The 19,858-nt window shown below is 50.3% G+C and overlaps 1 protein-coding gene across 1 annotated transcript in view; it reads right to left on the bottom strand.

Annotated features, from left to right (window-relative positions):
* Positions 1–589: 589 nt before the first annotated feature.
* The window catches only part of GRIK3 (glutamate ionotropic receptor kainate type subunit 3), a 118,356-nt gene continuing 99,087 nt past the window's right edge, over positions 590–19,858 (bottom strand). Inside the window, exons 12-16 of the mRNA XM_074926400.1 lie at positions 16,064–16,182; positions 13,228–13,445; positions 5,815–6,037; positions 5,328–5,578; positions 590–4,300 (exon numbers count right to left, since the gene is read on the bottom strand). Coding sequence (XP_074782501.1) covers positions 4,106–4,300; positions 5,328–5,578; positions 5,815–6,037; positions 13,228–13,445; positions 16,064–16,182 — 1,006 coding nt within the window. The 3' untranslated portion in view covers positions 590–4,105. The remainder of the gene's footprint in view (positions 4,301–5,327; positions 5,579–5,814; positions 6,038–13,227; positions 13,446–16,063; positions 16,183–19,858) is intronic.

Raw genomic sequence — 19,858 nt, 5'->3', positions numbered from 1 at the left:
ACGTGCACAAATCCCCTCTGGCGAGCAGCACCCGCAGCTCTTCTCAGATGTTTGGGTTTAGCTGTGAATTGGTTTTTTTTATCACTGACTTTTTACGGCTGATTATCGGGAGAGGCAGGGGATGTCATTAAACAGCTTGGGTTTGGGTATAAAATTTCAACAAGGAAGAAGGGACTTGTTCAGTATAAACAGGCATAAACTTCATTGTTTTCTAGAAATTATTTTTTATTTAAAATTTAAAACCATATTACTTCATACAGCAAACTGTGCACTTTGATATATCACAGTGTCTTAAAAAGGAAAATAATCAGAATTTTTTCTTTTTTTGTTTTTTTAAATTTTATTTACATCAGCCTAGAATGATCAGCAAGTAACACAGTTACTATGAAACCAAAATTGTTACAAAATGTTTACAAAAAACTATATTCATAGAAATTCTGCATGTCCACAAAGGAAAATCCCCTGAATGTCACGGAGACCATTTTTTTCCTTTTTTTCCACTCTTTTCTGTTTTTTTTTTTTCTTCTTTTTTTTTTTTTTTTTTTTGTCTTTTTTTGAGAAACATGTCAAAGTAAGGTACAGTCAGCAGAGGGCTCGTGGAGCCGCTGCCCAGGAGCGCTGCCCGGGTGTTGGGGCTCGGGGTCTCCCCGCGGTTTGGCCGCATGTGGCTCGGGTTAGCGCGCGCTGGGCGAGAGCTCTCTGGCTCTGCGGGGTCCCGTTGTGGCGACCTTCCCAGAATCCTGCTCCCGCCGGGGGGGAGCAGGGGCTGCCCAGTGCGGGAGTTGGTTCCTCTTTGCATATTCCGTCTCTTTGTGGATCTGTCCTCTCGACATCGGACCCAACACGCACCGTTGGTTAACTCCAAACAGAAAAGCAACCCCAAACAGAGCTGCCCGCTGTGCCCCTGCTCTGTCTCACAGGAGAGCTGGGAGGAAAAGCGAGTGATAAAGGGACAGTGAACTGAGGTGACGACAGTTTAGATACAGTTTAATATCCCAAACCTGTTTTTTCTGTATTTCCTCCTCACTTTTTCAGTCCCTCTGCCCACCAAGTGAGGAAAGGAACTGATTTAAACAAAGTTGGAAGTCAGATGATTTCTAAGACATGAGTTGTCAGTAGTCACAAACAGGTCGCTGAAGGCTCTGAGGCTTTGTCACCAGGTCTGTCCCTTCTGAAGTCGCCCAGCACATCGCTGCTCAGCCTCAGGCTCGTTGCTGCTCCTCTGGGATAAAACACCTCAAGGTTTAGGGGCTCCCGCACTCCCCGGGGCGAAGGCAAGGAGCTCACGGGGTAAATGGAAGCAGCAGGAGAGACTCTGGTCTCTGCCACGCGCTGTGGGACAGGCTGGACTAACCCTGCGCTCGCGGCAGCTCCCCCTGCTCCGTCGTCGCTTTGAGCAGTGCAGAACATTGCCTTGGTGTTAAATGTCAAACCTTTTAATGGTCAGGATTTAAACAAAACCGTAACGTAGATGCATGAAGTTAGCCGCCATTTCATGGCTGATGTATGGTCAGTGCAGAGAGGGAAGGGGAGGGGTGAATCTCCAGGGTTTGGGCTTGTTGGCAGATAGCACCAGTAATTCCAGATGCTCACCTGTTACTCTGGGATATTGGTGAGTAAAATCAAATCAAACTTGCTGTCAAAGATGAATAAATGGGGTTTATTAAAAAAAAAAAAATCTGCCAACAAGCAAAATGGATGCTATTTTCTGTGGTATTTTACTCTCTGGACATTTAAAGCCAGTTTCAGGCTTTGTTTTTATCTGCTTTAATTGTAAGAATCTCTAAGAGTTTAGAAATTTGCAAAGAAAACAAGATCTTTTACTCTGGCGAGCCTAAGGATTTGAAAGGAATACAGAATGTCATTAGCTTTGGGAAGCAGACCCATACTTCCAGTCTGTCCTCTGCTGTAGGTATTTGGTCAGCAAACTATTAAGAATATGGTGCTCATTGAGTTGGCAACTTTTACCCCTAATTTTTCATGTTTTCTATGAAAAAGTTGAAATTAATCTAAATTCTTTGCATATCTTTGAGTCAAAATATGACAAATTACTTTTTTTTTTTTTTGTGTCAGGTCACTATGTTGCTTCTTTACATCACGGAAAAAAACAAAATAAGGACAAATTATGTTCTGTGATGGGGCGGGAGGGGAACAGCTATCTCCCCTTGAGCTAATTTGCTAATTGTGATCAGCTCCAAAGATAACCTTCCTGACTGAGCCTCAGAAAGAGACAGGTGGGGAAAAATAATCTGAAATCAGTTACAAACAGGTTTGTTCCTTTGGGCGAGGATAAACTTTCCAGAAAGGCCTTGCAGGTAGGGGAGGGCAAACTGGGTCAGTTCAGCTGCTGGTTCCTGCGGTGGCCGTGGCACCTCGCTACGCTCAGGGCACAGAGGGCAAAGCTTCGGGCTGCAGAGCTCAGGCCCCGGCTGCTCCCTCGCCGCTGCCCTGCCTGCCCCCCAAACCGGGGGGGGTGCCGGAGGGGTGCCAGCAGCGGCGCGGTCTACGGCAGGTCACTGTCCCCCGTACGTCTGCGAGGGCGGGAGGTTGCTCTTTTCCTCAACGTCAGTGTTTAAATCAGAGCTTGTAAGCACCTTTGCAGTACTCTGATGTTCTGGGTGACAATGGGCAGAGCCATTTCTGTTCGTTTCGTTTTGCAAATTAAGCCGCAGAGTGTCCCACTGGCCACCCGGGCGGTTCCCGTGGAGGGAGGGATGGAGCTCAGGGACGTTACTCGAGCGTTGCTTTCGGTCAGCAGAGGGGTCTTTGGTAATTGTGACTAAATTCATCTGCAGGACCAGCCTTCTGGGTTAAGCAACCTGAAAAGAAGAACACAGTTCATGGAAGATTTCTTAAAAACATTTCAGTGTGTGTTTGCTTAAATCACGTGGAGATGCTGCCTGAGGGGCTGCGGTTCCCCGGGCAGAGCAAGAGGGGTGTCAGGTTTGGCCCACACAGTGCTGCTTATCCCAGGCCAGCCCTGGCCCCGCAGGCTGAGACTTCGTCTTTCAGGTCTCTGATGCAGTGGAGAGCGTTTAGTCCTAAACCAGCCGTAGAGTCCCCTCCTGCTCCGAGTGCAGACGCGGCAGAGCTGCAGTTCAGCGCTGCTGGATTTCATGGAAATTGGTACCACTGAGCTCTTGGGGACAGCTCTGCTCCGGCCGCTGCCCTTGCCCGTGGGCTCGGCCGCTTTCCGCGCTTCTTTGCAGGAGGGACCGAGCTTTGCGGAGAGGGTGAAGGCAGTGAATACCCGGAGATCACGGTGTCACCCTGGGTGTGGGCTGGCGCGTGGCACAGGGCGTGTGGGTGCTGTCACTCGGAGATGGCAGCAGCTCCCGTGCACACCATGCTGTCCCGTCCCTGGCCAGGAGCTCGGCTCCCTTCGGGCTCACTCGCCCCTTTGCGGGCAGCTGGCTTGGATCTACCGATGAACGTGTGTCGCCTTCTCCCAGAGCCCGCCCGGGGAGCTCCGGCTGCGGGTGGCCACGGCCGTCACGGCCGTGAGGTAAAGGGCCACCGCGAGCTGCTTCGAGAGACGGCACAGCCTTGACCGTCACGGTGCTTCACACATGCCTTTCCCTTTCCTGGACAACGTGTCCTCCGTGTGCTGTGTATGTCAGTGTGGAATAGATGCTCGCACAGATGGCTGCTCATGCTGCACCTGACAGAGTGTTTTTTTTATTGCCATGCTAAAGAAGCCTTGCTCGGGGGCTCCTCCTTACCCGCCGAGGGTCAGTTTGGCTCAATTCTCTTTCGCCTCCGTGTGTTTTCAGTATGTAAACATCAGACTCCTGGATGGTAGTGTGTTTGGACTCCATGGGGCCTGTAGGATCTAAGCATTAAAAAAAAAAGGAACAAAAAAATAACAAAAACGAAACAGAAAAGCCCCAAGACCGATGTTACAGTCCGTGCTTTGAAGTTCTTCTGTGCCAGTGATCGATGCAGTTGTGTTGCAAAGGCCTTGTTCTTGAAATGAACCAAACCAGGCTTTTTTTTTCCTTTTTTTTTTTTTTTTGTTCGTTTTTTAATCCTTTCTTTCCTAGTTAAGAGTGCATCCAGCCTTGTCTGCCGCAGTTCTGTCCCTCCCGCCCCCCGTTCCCATCCCCTAGGGAAACACAGGTGTCAAGCCAGTGTTGCAGGTCATGTTGTCCTTCCCCGGCAGGCGTCGGTCGTTGAACGTGTGCATGTTGATCACGGCGTCCGTCTTCACCATGACAGGAGGCTGGGGCTTGTGTTTGACCCGGCGCTGGCAGGTGAGCGACAGCCGGATCTCATCGGCCATGGCGCTGCAGAAGGAGCGCTGGGGAGAGCAGGGACAAAAAGCACCGTTACTCCTGGCAAAACATTCTGCTAACCTCTCCGTGAGCAGGAGGATGCTGAAACTAGGCTCTGCAGCGGGCAAGCACCGGGTTTAGGTTGCATTTAAGGCATCAGCTGTGCTTAGTGGGGCTTCAGTGATGCGCGGGCATCTGACCCCTCATTCCTGTGGCAAGAACTGCACCTTTGACACACTCAGTCCTGCAGAGAGGCAGAGCCACAGGCGGCTGTTGGAGTGCCGGTGCTTTGTGTGATCCCTGCTGGGGGTCTGGTAGGTTTATGTGCTGGGGGTCAGAGGGCTATCGAGTCCTGCTGGGCTTGCTAGTGGGCAGTTTTCCTTCAGCTATCTAGTCCGTCACGTGGGCAGCTTGCTTTGATTTCTGGTCGTGCATGCAAATGCACTTTTCACTTACTGCACCGTGACACGCAAGGAAGAGGGGAAAAACGTAAAAGGAGTCCTCTTGTTTCATGAGCACTACTCAGCCACTGCGGGTGGGACGGGCTGTTTGTGTCAGTGGTGCTGATAAGATAGTTTGAGGTTTCCTGGTGGGCCCTGACCAGTTCCTTGAGGCTCTTTGAACGGGAGTGGGGAGGAGAGCTGGAGACTTCATGCGTGTAGACATTACACCTGGAACATGCAACACGATTGCACGGGATAGTGGCGAGTGGATGTAACAGCTCAGAACGGTCCTTCCCAGGGACCTCTGTCCATATTTTCATGACTTATGTGTCGGCTTGCTCAAAATTGCCCTACAAATGTTTACTAGGCCAGTTCCTGCAGCAGCCTGATCAGGGTGGACGTGGTTTGCCCCTGCCCTGAGGCTGTCGGAGCGGGACAGAGCGTTTTGGGGGTGCTGCGGGTCAGCCCCTGGGCTGCGGGCGCTTGGAGCTCCCGGCAGCAGGGGCAGGGCTGGGTCCCTCTGCCGTCTCCCTGCCTGTCTCTGGGGTCACCGTGCAAAATCCTCAATGCCGGGCTAATGGTGGTGCAGGGAAACGGAGGAAATCAGTACCTGCTCGCGCTCCGCCGTTTTGCGCAGCTTGTAGATGAACTCCACCATGGCCACGAAGACGGACAGCACCAAGCCTGCTGCCAAAACGATGAAAATCCCACCGATGTTTTGGATGCCCAGAGCGCTGGCCTCCTTGTTCTCGTCCTCAGGGCAGCCATTGCCCCGCCACCACTTCTCCTTCATTACGTGGAGCTTGTCCTCCTCCTGGAGCTGGAGGATGGCGATGGTGATCTTGTCCCTGTAGGGTGACCCTGGGGAGGGGGAACACCATTACACACAGAGGGAAGGGAGGAGAAAACTCGCCCAGAGAAGGGACCGTGTCTGCATTAAGCAGGGCTGTTCAGACCTCTCCACCAGGCAGACAGCAGAAGCTTTGGTATTTGGAAATCTGCTGTTGGCACTGGATGATCTCAATCCAGGGCAGGGAGAGTGGCAACTACACCCCCATCCCCGGGGTACCCACAGAGCCCCCACCACTGGGACTTACCCATGGGAGTCCCAATCCCGTAGCCTTTGGAATCGATGAGCCCCCCGATCTGAGTCAGGTTGCAGTTCCTCTGGGTGATGTACTCGATGGTGGTTGACTCCATCAGCAGGGCGTAATCGGCCGTGAGGGTTCGCTGGATTCCTTCCTCGTTGTTTTTAACAAGCGCTGTGGGTTTGCTGCTCATGAAAGCCCACATTTTTTCAAACGTGGAAATTTTGGATTTCTGGAAGGATGATACCCCACCCCACCCCACCCCCCCGCCAAAATAAGAATTAATCTTCCGTTTGCTGAAACCTGGTATCTTTTCAGTAAATAGTAATAACACCAGTTTGAGAACAGATCACACAATGGGACTATTACCAACTTGACCTTGTCTTAAACATCTCTCTACTTTCACTGCCTGTTTGGCTTCACGTTGCTGTAACAAGAGACACAGGTTCCAGCACAGCCCACAAAAAGGCACCACTCGGGAGACCTTTCCCTCTGGGTGGGGCTGGACTGTTCATTCATCTCAGTGGGGTGCAGCGAGACCCTGCCCCCGTGCCCTGCAGAACCTGCTAGTGTGACGGGCTGTCAGCGTATCTGCTTACATGTTGTATTCGTTTCCAAACCAGAATTTTGTTTATCCTGTAATGTTTCTGCACAACGAGAGAGGACAGAACATTTCAGAGGGCATGTTTTTCTCTTTTGCACACTCTTTTTCATTAAGCATTGCAAGGAAACATGTCTCCTCTTGAGATATGTGCAACTGCTAAACAAATTTAACATATCCACGTAAAGAGAGGCATAGAAATATTCAAGACAATTGTCTTACGGCTAAAAATAAAAGCGGATATTCTTCCACTATCAGCAGGCACTCTGGTAAAAAAGGAGGAATATGTTTTCTAGCTTACTATTCATGTGAATGTTTTTTTTTCTCCTTCTAGAAAATGTGTTGGGTAAGAAGAAATATGGTTATTTTATGTCTTTCCATACCACTTGAAACACACCATTTGTCTATGGCCACCCTCTGAATTGTCTCTGTGTAGGTTGTCACAAAAGACGTAGCTGGCCTTAGCCTAGAAGGACTCCCCAGGAAAGGCACCTCAGCTTTGCCTTGGTCCCCCCCTCCTTGGTCCCTGTGCTGGGGCGGGTGACCGCAGCTCTCGGCAAGCCAGCTCCGTCCGTCCAGTGAGCCTGGGAAAGCACTTGGGTATTGAGGCTCCTGTTTGTGCTGCTGCCTGCTCCTCTATGTGCCATTCTGCTTTTCTGCCTAATTTCTCGTGTTTCCTAGATCTATTTTACTGCCTTATTTTGTAAGAGGCAGCTTAGTCAGCCAAAACCTCCTCCTCCACAGCACTGCTTAGCAAGAGCCTGAAGCTGGCTGATAAGTTGGAGGGGCTAAGTCCTTGTGCTTTGCCTTGAATAAGGGTAACTGCTCACCTGCAGCTGCGTGAGGAGTCGCTGCGGCAGAAGCTGTGCTTTCTGGTTTAGCTGTCGTTTATCTGTTTCAGGTCTCTGTCCTTCCATAAGAAAGCAGGAGATGGAGCCCCAGCCCATCCCAACTGCTGCTATCACATCTCCCCCTCGTTTTTTCTGTATCACCCAAAATGTGCCAGCATAGGGTCTTCTGATAAAAACACTATAAATAAGGGTAAATTAGCTGAGAAAAATAAGTCCTTCATAATGTTTTATATTTCAAATGCTTTGCCTGTCCATCTCTCTCTTTTTTTTTTTTTTTTTTTTTTTTCCCAGCGTGTTTAACAAAAGTTAAACAAAAGCTTAACAGCCTGGAGCTGGTTAGTGTAGTGGGATGACAAAGGCTGTTCATCTGTCTTTAACCCTGTGGGCTCCTTCTCCTGATGGAAATATCCGTGGACTCATTTCTTCTCAGTTAAGCTTGTTATAATCCACTTGATGAATGTTCAGTAGTGGGTGTGCTGGAGCAAACTTCATTCAAGAGGCTAGATAATCTCCCTCACTTGAAAATCTGGACCGGTGCCTGTAAGGTAGATTTGTGGCATCTATCAGACCTCAAAGAGCAGCAAGAAATGTAGCCTCCAAAAGGATTATTAAATATCTGTGCATTACAATGGGTAATTGAAATGAATAGCGCACTCAGCTTGCTGATAAGGACTTGTTTAACATTTATATAGTTCACATCAGAGGCCTCTGCTGGGTTCACTGGCTCTCTCTTCCTCTCCCTCTCTTCCTGCATTTAATGCTCCTTGGGTGTTGACACAGAGCTCTTAAACAACATCAGTGTTCTCCCAGTTTAAAGCATAGAGCAAAATAAACTGGCAAAAAATCAATAGGCTGCATTTAGTGAAGCTAATAGGACTTGCATGAGGCATTGTAGCTCTTCAGGCAACTTAAATTACATGAGACAGGGCTCCCTGGAAGAGAAAAAACACTTTTCTCTTCTTAAATCACTGCTTCTGACCAGCTGAAAGGACTTAATTGTGTTTTGAAACGCCGGGAGGAGCCCAGCTTTCTCAGCTCCGGCTGTGCTCTGGAGCCCTGCTCGGGGCATCCCGAGGGGTCACCCGTGGTGGGCGAGCACCCTCTGGCTGGAGCGTGCCCAGGGCCTGCCTGACGCTGCGGCCGAAACGGAGACCCGGGGGCGCAGGGCTGAGCCCGTGGGCAGCGAAGGGCCGTTCCCCGCGCAGCGGAACATCGCTTCTTGCGGGGGCCTCATCCTCCCCAGAGACGGGGCAGCGCTGGCTCCTGGGGCGGGCAGGGCGGCGCCACACACGGCTCTGGTCAGCGCACCCTCGGGCTTTCTGCGTAGTCTGAAACCTGCCACCTCCTCACTGGGGGTTTATGTCCTATTAGTTTCTTTAACTTGGCTACCATGAGATAAGAACATTCCTTTTCCAAGTGAAAATTCATCACCTGTAATTCTCAGCACAGCACTAGCAGTTTGGTAGACTGGGCTATTTGTTAAAAGTCCAATTTAGAAGCAATTGTCAGTCATTGTGAGAGTAGTCATCAATCAAAAATTGCCGGAGTAGCCGTGGTGCGGAGCATACAGCGCCCCAGCTCGCACCCAATCCAACCACTATACATTTGCTCCTATTAGGAGAAAAGTTGTTCCTTCCTCCCCCTGCTCCTCTCAGAATACTTCAGCCGTACTGCAAAGGTGATCGCTTATTTAGGGGAATTTGGGTGACGTCTCCTGAGAACACAGCATACAAATAAGCAAAAACATCTTAGGAGTAATTTAACATTCCATAAAGAAGGAATAGAAATTGTGTTTATTTTGCTGGACTTTTTTTTTTTTTTTTTTGTGTGTATGTCTGTACGTTTTATTTTGCTGTACCTCTAATTTTACAGCTTAATTAGTTTACCTTAAAAAACCCTTACTGGGGTTCGTTACTGGTTTGCTGTGCTGTGCAAATCCCTTCTCTGTGGAATCACCATTTACTTTTATGGGCTGCATAAAAAAAAAAAAAGAATCTGAGTTGGTGTAGGCAGAGACCACCCTGTGCCCCTGCATCCTCTGTAGCGTCCCAGGGCCCCTCAGCGATGACTTTGCTTTGCTGCCACGGGTAGATGAAGAGGAACTGCCTGGTTGCTCCGAAGCATTAAGATAAATGGCCTGACACTGACTTCTTCCTGGCAGAGAAGTTCCAGAGTCGGAAACTCCGGAACATCAGGAATGATGGAGATTATTGCTAATAAACAAAGGCAGTAGTTTAATGCTGCTGATCGGCGCGGCCATGGTTCACACCAGGGGGATCGTGTCTCTGCTCCGCTGTCCTCTGCATCTTAATAAAACCCTGCGTTAGTGCTAAATGAGATGCAGGTATGAAAAGCTGAGTACCAGCCCCTCTGAATGCAGCAATTGCAACGACACTGAGAACGCCTCTAAATTTATTCTTTAGAGTCACAGCTCAGAAGCTACCTTTAATAACCAATGCTTCAAGACCGGTCACCCAAATAAATTAATGGAATAGTTTAGAGGAGCCACTACAAGGCATCTTGCCAAGACATACAAGCTTTTTTATCAGTGAAATGGGCAAGAAAGTAACTTTCAGGCTTAAGATTTTCAATTCCAGCCTGTATGACAAAATAAATTGATTTTCACCGACTGAAGATACTTACTCTTGAGGATTTAACATCTCTGTACAAGCGAATATATATGTACACACACTCTCACACTTGTACTCCAAACTGCACATTAAACCCGGCGTTTGTTCAGACAGGCAGCATCCTTTGCAAGATAGCAAGGATTTCTGGCGTGATTTATAATGAACACTAGATGCTGTTCCTAAATTAATTGATCTGTGTTTATTCCTGTAACTCAATCTGCATTGCCAGGGAATAAATAGCTTCTCAAAAGTCCTTTTCATTAAGTCGAAATCTGCCAGAATGGCTGGTAACGCTCTCTCTTCTGCTTCCCCTTTGCTGTAGCTGGTCAGCTACACAGCCTGTAGCTCAGCTGCACAGGCAAAAACCTTCGTGGGAGCAAGACCGCTCGCTGTGGGTCTGCCCCAGAGATGTGGTTTGGCTTGGTTCAGTCCAACCCTTGGGCCTGACCATGGGCAGAAAACTGGTTAGTGCTTTGGGAACCACCTCAGGGAACAGCGTGCAAGGTGTTTGCCTTCCTCTTCCCCCGCTCCCCAGCTCTGGGATCGCGCTCTCCTGCAGCCCTGGATCCCGCCCGGTCAGGCCGCCCGGGTGGGGGCCAGCTAAGGACAGCGCTGGCCACCGCCGACGGGGCCGCAGGGCCCAGGCCGCAGCTTGGGGGGGTCCGTCTGTGAGGTTTGCAGCTTCTTTAACACGGAGAAGCGGAGGAGTGAGTTCCTAATATGAGGGGAACTACTTTGGGGAACAGTCATGCAGGGAGCAAGGCAGCAGCCTGGGCTAAGTCCTAGTGGCTAATCCCCAGAATAGGTGAGGTCCTCGTTCGGACGCTGCCATCAGCCTTCTCTCCCACTTGGCAAACTGCAGAGGGCTTCCCCTCCAGATCTGCAGGAGGTTTTCAGGAGCAGCGGTGGCACGGAGCGTACAGCCCGGGGGCTGGCTCTGCTTGAGCCCCCCCTTGAGCAGCGTGGAGGAAGGTGGGGTGAAGCCTTGTGCACTTCGCCCCTTCGGTCCCACCCATGGGGAGGGAGGGCAGGGCCCCGGCCGGACCAAAACCACGCCGGGATTTGCCCCGTTGTTTGACAAAGACCTTGCCGAGGGGTGGGAGAAATTCTGGCTTTCCCGTATTTCCCTGCGCACAGGGACAAGTGAGCACAGCATCCCACACGAACTCTCTCACCGCTCCAGTAATCGAAACACTTGTCAGAAGGGACAGCCTGGAGAATTCATCTCCAAACAGCAATAATAATAAAAAGAAAAAGGAAAATACACTGCATCAATAAACCCTGCCAAATCCCCGTTAGAAGCCCAGAGAATGATTCTGGTGGATAACGATATGAAGCAATAAATATACTGTGTCCTTGATGATTTTAAAAAAAGACAGTTTCCTTTTATTCCCATATAAAACTCTTATTGGAAAGAGTAGTTAAAACACAACAGTAAAAGCCTGCCTTTCCCTGATAGCAGTTCTAGGCCTGTATCGCTTTTGGAAGGTAGCGTGACACATCTGGCCATGCCAAAGACTAAACTGCCTGCACCAGCTCCACCGCAGAGAGCAAACTAACCGGCAGCAGCCTGCTCTGCTGTGCAGCGCTTTCATTTCCCAGAGTTAACTAAAGATCAAACCAAACCAGATCCTCAGTGATTCTTTACCAATCCGTATTGCTGCCTGTCTAAGTAAGCGTGGCTGCTCCGAAAGTCTAGTGGCTCCTTAACCAAGTCATAGCCAAGAAGAGTTGCAGGAGAATGCTGCTGCTCCTCGTTATTAAAATTCAGCACATTGGCTTCCTGTAATGAGGCTTGGCAATTAAACTGCTGACGGCCTAGTCTAGCTGCCTTTGCACTGTGCCTATTCAAATTATTGCAGCATTCCAGGCCCAACCTGCTTTTTAAAGCGTGGACTGTGTGTGTCCCGCTTTGGCCCGTGGATTTCCTCCTGCATTAGGGGGAAGGACTGTTCCCCAGCACCCCCAGGGTGTCCGTGTCAGCTGAGTGCTGCGGGGCTGCTCCCCGAGCCCTGAGCGCTGCTCCCCGAGCCCTGAGCGCTGCTCCCCGAGTTCTGAGCGCTGCTCCCCGAGTTCTGAGCGCTGCTCCCTGAGCCCTGAGCGCTGCTCCCCGAGTTCTGAGCGCTGCTCCCCGAGCCCTGAGCGCTGCTCCCCGAGTTCTGAGCGCTGCTCCCCGAGCCCTGAGCGCTGCTCCCTGAGTTCTGAGCGCTGCTCCCTGAGTTCTGAGCGCTGCTCCCTGAGTTCTGAGCGCTGCTCCCCGAGCCCTGAGCGCTACTCCCCGAGCCCTGAGCGCTACTCCCCGAGCCCTGAGCGCTGCTCCCTGAGCCCTGAGCGCTGCTCCCCGAGCCCTGAGCGCTACTCCCCGAGCAGCATGGCCACAGCCCGGCACTGCCTGCAATGGGAATGCCAGATCTGACCCTAACAACTGCTTTTTGAGTTCGTCTTGAATTTAAATTCTTCTCTAAGCCAGGGTGATCATTCCTTAGATTAATCACCCCTCATTTCTATTCCTTTATTCTCTCTTTTTTTTTTTTAAAAAAATTGTATTTTTACAGGCCAGCTGTGGTTTTAAAGGGCTCTTTAAGTCTTCCAGTTTCTATTTTTGAGGCAATAGTGAAATATGAATGCTCTTAGCACCCTCCTCTGCAGTGTTGGCTAACTTCTGAAATTAATTATGCTTTAAAGAGAAGAAATTAATGTAATTTGATTCTGATACATTGGTGGTGTTACCTTGTGCTGGGTTTCAGAGGTTAATAAAATTTGACTACATTAATGTGAATACCTGAAGGACAAGAAAGATATTTGAGCTGTAAAAAAACCCGGTCAGGGAGGGCACTTTGCAACATCTGCCCAGCTTTAGGTTTGATTTGTTCTCTCCTCTGGCCCTGAGGGGTGACCGGGTCAGCCCTGAGGGCTCTGTGGAGCTGTTCTCACAGAGACAAGGAGGGAGCTGCAGTGGGCAGATGTGCAAATAGGGAAGATACTTTAGAGGATGTAATATTTTTCTGTAGGGCTTTAACATAAGGTGCACCTGTCCTGTTGTACCTGATACACGCTTTGTGTTGGGGTGTCTGAGCCAATAGTGGGTACAGGCTCGGAAGCTGTAAAATCAATATAATTCGTAATTGTGACTTCAGTTAGCCACAGGGCCATGACGTGAATCTCGGTAAGCTAAACTGTCAGAGTCTTGACAAGGATGTGAGACTGAAAGAACCTGCTTATAAGGACCCGCAGTGGTGGCTTAGGAGGCTTTTTGTCTCTGGTTCTTTGTTCTCGCTCCCATTGGCCTGAGAGCGTTGCATCTCTGCCTGGAAGGTAGAAAGCCTCTGCCTGGTCTCACCTTGAAGAAGGTCATTGTAGCTCCATCCTTCACTGCTCCGTACTCTATTTTTGTCTGCTTTGCCAAGTCATCTGCCGAGTCGATGGGGGATTCCATCCTCTCCACCGTCAGGAAGGCGGCAAGGTTGGCCGTGTAGGACGAGATGATAATTAGGGTGAAGAACCACCATATGCCACCAATGATCCGTGTAGACAGTGCCTTGGGCATCAGCTCAGAGCCTGGGGTGGGAGAGGGGGAAGGAGAAGGAGGGAAGAAGAAACAAGAGAGAGAAAGGGCCCGGATTACATGTACATATGCACATTATTTACATACCTAGATTTAGATAAGGTTTCACTGTCAAAACTGCAACAGCTATGCAATTAAAGCCAACTGGTTTTGAGGCAAATCATCCAGACATCTTGCATGCAGGGAAATCAGGGCGGGGTTTGTAGCATTTGCAGAACCCCCCTCTCCCTTTATGGCTGACCTTGGGTACAGTGCACAATTTACAGGAAACATTCAAACTGAAGTAATTAACTAGGCTGCTTTTATGAGATTTAAATAGCAAGCTATTTATGAACTTTTATGTGTGTTTTGTTCTGCCATTTAAAAAGTGCTTTGCTTTTATATGGATTACTTTTCAAAGGACTCACTCTAGGGAGTGTGTTCAAATACACAAGGTTTTTTAAAAAAATAAATCAAACAGCGAGAGAAAGGAACTATCAGGGTCCAATACTTTGAATACCAGTTAGAAATAGGGAAGCTGGAGATGCTGCAGCACAAAAGGTGTAACAGGTCTGGAATGGCTTTTATTGAGCAGACATGAAGGACTAAATGGGCTGTGCTATTTTTGTAATCGCCCAGGATGCCTTTTAAAGCCAGGAAAGAGCTTTTGGTTTGAAACAGCTATGTTCAGAGGATACCTCCAAACTGGAATTTGCAGCAAAGATTGGGCTTTGCACAGCGATTTTAAGCAGTGTGGCATCAAAGCATAGCATGGAGTGCGGCTGTCCTCCTCTGCCAGTGCAGCACGAGGCCGCGGGAGGCAGAGGAGCCCTGGATATCGAGGGCTGCTGCGGTTCCTCTCAAGGTCCTGCTTCTTCCCCGTTCCGTCTCTTGCCCTTTGATGCACTGGACAGTGTGACATCAGTCGAGCTTTGAAATATTTTTCTTCTTAGATGCAGAATAGAGTTAAAAAGAATACAGCTCTTTTCATTTATCAGCATCTGATAAGAGGATGATTCATCCTGCTCAACCGTCTCGCTGGGAGCTGCCACCATCCATCGGGCAGCCGAGGTGGGGAGCGGGGAAGAATCCCCGTCACAGGCGGCGGCAGGAGGAGCACGGCGCGTAGCACTGTGTGTGCCACCAAGCCGGTGCTGTGGTTCTCTTGCTCTCTGAGTATAACTACTGATACATGGTAAATTAAAGTGTGACAAATCTTTGACATTTTCCACCTATTTCTATTCCTGGATTTTCCTCAATTAGATCAGAGCTGAATTTCGTTTCTTATTCAGAGCTGCTCACAAGCTCCCCCTCTGCTGTCTGCCTAACAGATCTACTTTATTCACTCTGTCTATATATATTCCATTTGCTCTATTCCATCCACACATACGAATGTAATCCCATCCCCATCCCATTTCTAAGGTCTCTGTCACTGTGGTATTTTACACCAGTAACACTGCAAACGTTCAGTCTCGCACGGAGCGGCTGCCAGGCAGAGCTGCCTGGGGGAGCTCCCGCCATCCTCTGCCCCAGCAGCCTTCGCCCTCTGCTAGCGGGAGTTTCAGGCCATTTCACAATGTGCAGAACGACCAGATGAGGATGAAAATGGAGACAGACCGGAGGGCGAGATGCCTTGTCTTCTGTAAAAGTTGATTTGAAACAGAGCAAGCCAGGACAGAGATCCTGAAATTAAACAAATTGCTTGAATTCACAGAAGTAAGAATTTAGAGAATCTGTGGGATGCTGCTGCATTTGGTGAATCAAACAGCCGAGGGAGACCAAGGCAGTGCAGTGCTCCTCTTCGGGGCACGGTGGTGGGTGCTCCTCGGTGCACGCCAGCCGCAGGACACGTGCCAGCGCATTGTCTAGCCGCGTGCTTCCAGATGGCAGAGTCGGAGCTGCTCCTTCTGACACCTGCCAGCGCGCACGCTTCATTAATAGTAATTATTGTTATGCAGCAGCACGTGTGTGCCGGCAGCCAGCTGCAGCGTGGGGCGAGCTGGTGGGACGGGGCTTGGGCCCGAGGCAGGTGGAAAGTACAGAGGCAGGTGCCCAGAAAGAGCAGACTGAAAAGCTCTGGCCTGCTCTGACACAGAAGAAATTGGATGGATCTTGGCATGAAAACCCTGAACCTTTCCCTGAGGTGCCCGGACAGGGCTTGGCCCTGGAGAACCGTCCCCCTCCATCTCCCCATGCCCCTGGGCGGGCGGGCTGGCGCGGCTCAGCGGGGTCCGGCTGGAGGTGAAGGTCAGAGGGAGCGGACGGTAACAAATGCAGCGGCCAGGACTGCCAAGCACAGCCGGTTCCCCCCGAGGAGGTGGTTTCTCACTAGCCCCTCACTGCCCACCCCAGCCAGGGGCCACTGGCCGTGCCCACGGCTCCCGGGGCACATCTCTGCCGGGAGCAGCGGGCACCGAGCGGGTCCCAGGAGGTGCTGGGGGAGAGCTGCCTCCCCTCTCCCACACCTCTCCGCCGTCCAGCCGGGAGCCGGTGCTGCTGAACACCTCTGTGCCCCTTCAGATATTTTATCTCGTTCCTGTTACAAAGTACGTTTCAAATGTAAAAGCCGTGACTAAAGGCCTGTTCTGGAGAAGCAGCAGGCGGGGGTGTGAGCAGGGAGGTGCCGCCGTACCTTGCTGCATCAGCGCTCCCATCCCAAACCAGAAGCTGTTCAAGAGGGTGAAGTTATTCTCCACGATGTCAGATCCCGGGTTGCAGGGATGAGCATCGTACCACTCGTATGGGCTGAACCTGCGGCGGCACATGGAAAGCGAGAGCTCGTTAATCGGGATGTGGCATGACAAGATCCTAAAGGAACAGGAAAAAAAGAGCCTTAATACATCTCATGCTGTGGTACGGGGCCTGCCGACCCCTTCGGTTATGAGGCTTATTAAAGACAAAGACAAATTCAGCCAAGATTTTCAGAAGTGACCAGCACGGCTGTAAGCCCCGTGTCCTGCATTGCAGACAGCGAGGAAACCTGGGAAGCCGAGTCCTCCTGAGGTGTCTCAGGTTGCTTCCCCAGAGCCTTCGGTCACTCCGGATCATCTCTGCAGCACTACGGCACACAACAGCAACGAGCACACGACCATGGGATGGGATGTGGTGCACACACACGGCCTCTGATACGCAACACTTCCAAAACGTGGGGAAAAATGGCATTTCTAGAGTGACTGAGGAGAGGTGCCACAGTGATTCTGCAGCGGTAGTTGGGACAAACTGCGGTATTTCAGGGGACTGTCCCACTAGTGCCCATGGGAATGGGGGCAGGATTCAGCGAAGCGGGAGCAGAACTTCCCACCGTCCTGACAGGCTGGAATCCTGCACAGTCAGGGCACCAGCGCAACAGTGGGAACTGGTGTGGGTTCATGGGGACTGCTGCAGGGCTCGGCCCCGGTGCGGGTGGTGGCAGAACGCTTGGCCCCTGGGGGGGTGGATTTCCATGGGCAGCCCTGTAGTTCTTGGGCAAAACCCAGGGAATTTGCTGTGATCTGCAAATCCTGCCTAGGATTGGAAGGCAAGTGCCGCCGTGAATTGTAGCTCTTTTAGCCAGGATCCGGGGAGGATGCTCAACAGGAGAGACATTAAAATTTTTAGAGCTGTTTATTTACATTTTCTAAGAGTCCCAAATTTTGCAGAGATTAAATTAAAAACATAATTGGTATAATTGCTTTTGAGCCAGACATTAATTATCATCTCTGTTTCCTTCTGAAATCCCTGTAGCTTCACAGCAGCCCTTTCTCAAAGCCCCGCGCACAGTTTGTATTGGGAGATACTTCCCTCTGCTCTGCCCAAGGAGATCTCCTGGGGCTTAATTTCACGGGTGCCTTCGGTCAGACGGTTGGGTGTGTTTGGAGAGAAGAGCCACAGCTCTCTCTGGGCACCAAAACCTCCCCCCAGCAAACACCTCCCCCAGACTGTGCCCCCCCGGCGCGGGGGACGGTCCCAGGCCCGCGGCCGAGCAGGGCTCAGCGCAGGGGGTCTGTGGGGACCCCCCATCGCGGGGGACGGACTGGGCGCAGCGCACAGGACTGCCTGTGGTTTTCGAAAGGTTCACCCTGGGTATGTCTGTCCCACTTTTTGCTTCTAGTTTCCACATGCAAGATGCAGTTCAACGACCTCTGCTTTCCCCTCATTTCATCTCGCCTTTCTGCCCGCTCTGGGTTTGCAGAGTGTGGGACCAGAGGCCTCGCTCAGGCTGCACCCTGACAGTCCTGCTCGTTCCTCCAGGTAACGCCTGGGCCGTTCTCACTGCCCACCTCCCTCTGCTTTTTCAGATAAGAGGAAATCAGAAAGGAAAACAAGAACGGGGTGAATTCAGACCTGGCTTTACATGCTGCCTATTCCTTGAAACTTGCTGTAAATTTATGCCAGAGGTGGATAAAGGATGGCGCCCAAGACCTTTCTGTTGAATAAAGCTCAAGTTCGAGAATTAGATGAAAACTTTCTTGGGCTGCCAGTGAAAGAATATGAAACAGAAAGGGAATTGGTAAGATCAGATGAGCCTGACAAGATGACACGCAGAAGAACTTCAAGGTCTCTGAGCGAAAACGTACTGGTGCTGCTCAAATTACACAGAAATATTCAGAAAACCGCAAAGCAATGACAGAGTCTTCAGTGCTTGAAAAGCGAGTGGGACCATTAGTGGGAACAGAGGCGTTATGAAGGGCAGGAGTGAGCGGAGCTCGTTGACCCCAAGCTGGAGCCATAATAAATGGGGGCTGCTCAGGATTCACTGTGGGCTGGCTTCCCTCTTCCTCAGGTGCAGAGTGGGGTCTGAGAAATATTTCATCAGAAACTATGATTATTTTCTTGTCTCTTCTTGGCCTTTTCGACAGGGAAACGGGAGCATTTCAAAGAAGTGTTAAAGATCTAACACAAAATACTTTTGCGTCTAAATTGCGTCTCCAGAGAAATTTCTTATGGATGACCCAGTCCTCATTGCAATTAAGACGAATGTCACCCCCCCGCCCCGCCGTGCACCCAGAGGTGGTGAGCTGTGGTGTGAGGGCCGTGCGAGTCTGAGGCCAGGTGGCAGTTGACGTCAGCCAGCTGCACAGCCCACGTCCAACCTCGCACCAGAGTCACCAGACAAATTATCCCCACGAAGCCTTATAAACTGCTAGTGTTTATGGCTCTGTGGGGGCTGGGGTGGTTAGGAGCAGAGGCTCCATTAATAACTAAGAAAGGCTGATTAAAAGGGGAGATGGATCAAATACATCCTTTGCCTGCCTCTAAATAGTCCCTAAGTTGGTTTTAAGTGGCATTGACCTATGATTATAGCATCAGCAGAGGACTCTGGTGCCTAGTTCAGGAGACTCATGTCTCTGAATTAAGACTTTGCTATTTTGACTGTGGCTTTCTCCTGAGAATGGAATTTTAGAGGCCTTGCTCGGGTCAAAAGAAGATATTGTTTCTATTACAGTAATCCCTTGCTTTCCATCTCTGTATGTTAAAAGATCATTCCTGCAGAACCTTAATTACACCAAATACTTGGTGTCCTTTGAAAGAAAAAGAAGACAGAAGAAATGTCAGGAGCTAAATGTGAGAAAGAAACAAATTGCAATATTTTAAAGATTCAATTTCAGCCAAAAAACAGCCTGGTAGGGAAAACCTGTTGTATTACGTCATAACTGTTATGATGTACAGAGATTATAAGGCTCGTTTCAGGTCATTCCAGAACAAAAGCAGAGACTAAACCACAGTTCTTCAGATTTTCGTCCCTCAAGGCCAGCTGCCGGTCGTGCCGGGGCGCTCCCCAGGGCGGTCTCGGATCAGCCCCTGGGTCCCTGAGCGTGGGTGCCCTGAGTCTGGGCACACGCAGGGGCCGGGGTTAGCCCTGACCCCCCCGCTCCGGGCAGTGCCGGGCAGGCTGGGGGAGTTAGCGGGCTGGTACCTGGCTGGGGGCCTGGGTGCTCGGCTCTCTGGGCAAGCATCTGGGTTTTCCTGTGGTTACCAAGTGGTGTCTGAGGGGTTTTCACATCGGGGCCTGTCCTGGCATTTCTTTCAACCCTTCTCAGTATTTACTGCAATGAATTTCATGTGCAGAAACAATTTGGCCATTTAACATGCTTTGGAAGTGGGATCTGGATGTTTTGGGCTGGGTTTGGCCATCATGGGAGTTGGGAAAAATAAGCTCATAAACATAAAATTGTATTTGAATTGTCATTCCAAGCCGCACAAGCAGTCTAATACTTTACGGCATTAAAGCCAAAGACGTTATGGCGGCAGAGCCCATCCAGCCGTGTTCTGCATGGCTAACAGAGACATAAAGTGAAGGCATTCGATCAGTCATCACAATATTTTTCCTTTTTGTGATTACCTTGGGTTCATTTTCCCAGATGAGTATCTTTTCCTGCTGAGAGTGTCTGGTGGTTCTCTCTGTGACCCAAAGCAAACCTGCTGAGGGCCTCATCCTGCCCCACTG

This window comes from Athene noctua, chromosome 24 (genome assembly GCF_965140245.1).
Source record: "Athene noctua chromosome 24, bAthNoc1.hap1.1, whole genome shotgun sequence".
NCBI classification, from domain to species: Eukaryota; Metazoa; Chordata; class Aves; order Strigiformes; family Strigidae; genus Athene; species Athene noctua.
This window is presented reverse-complemented; position numbering and strand designations above follow the sequence as displayed.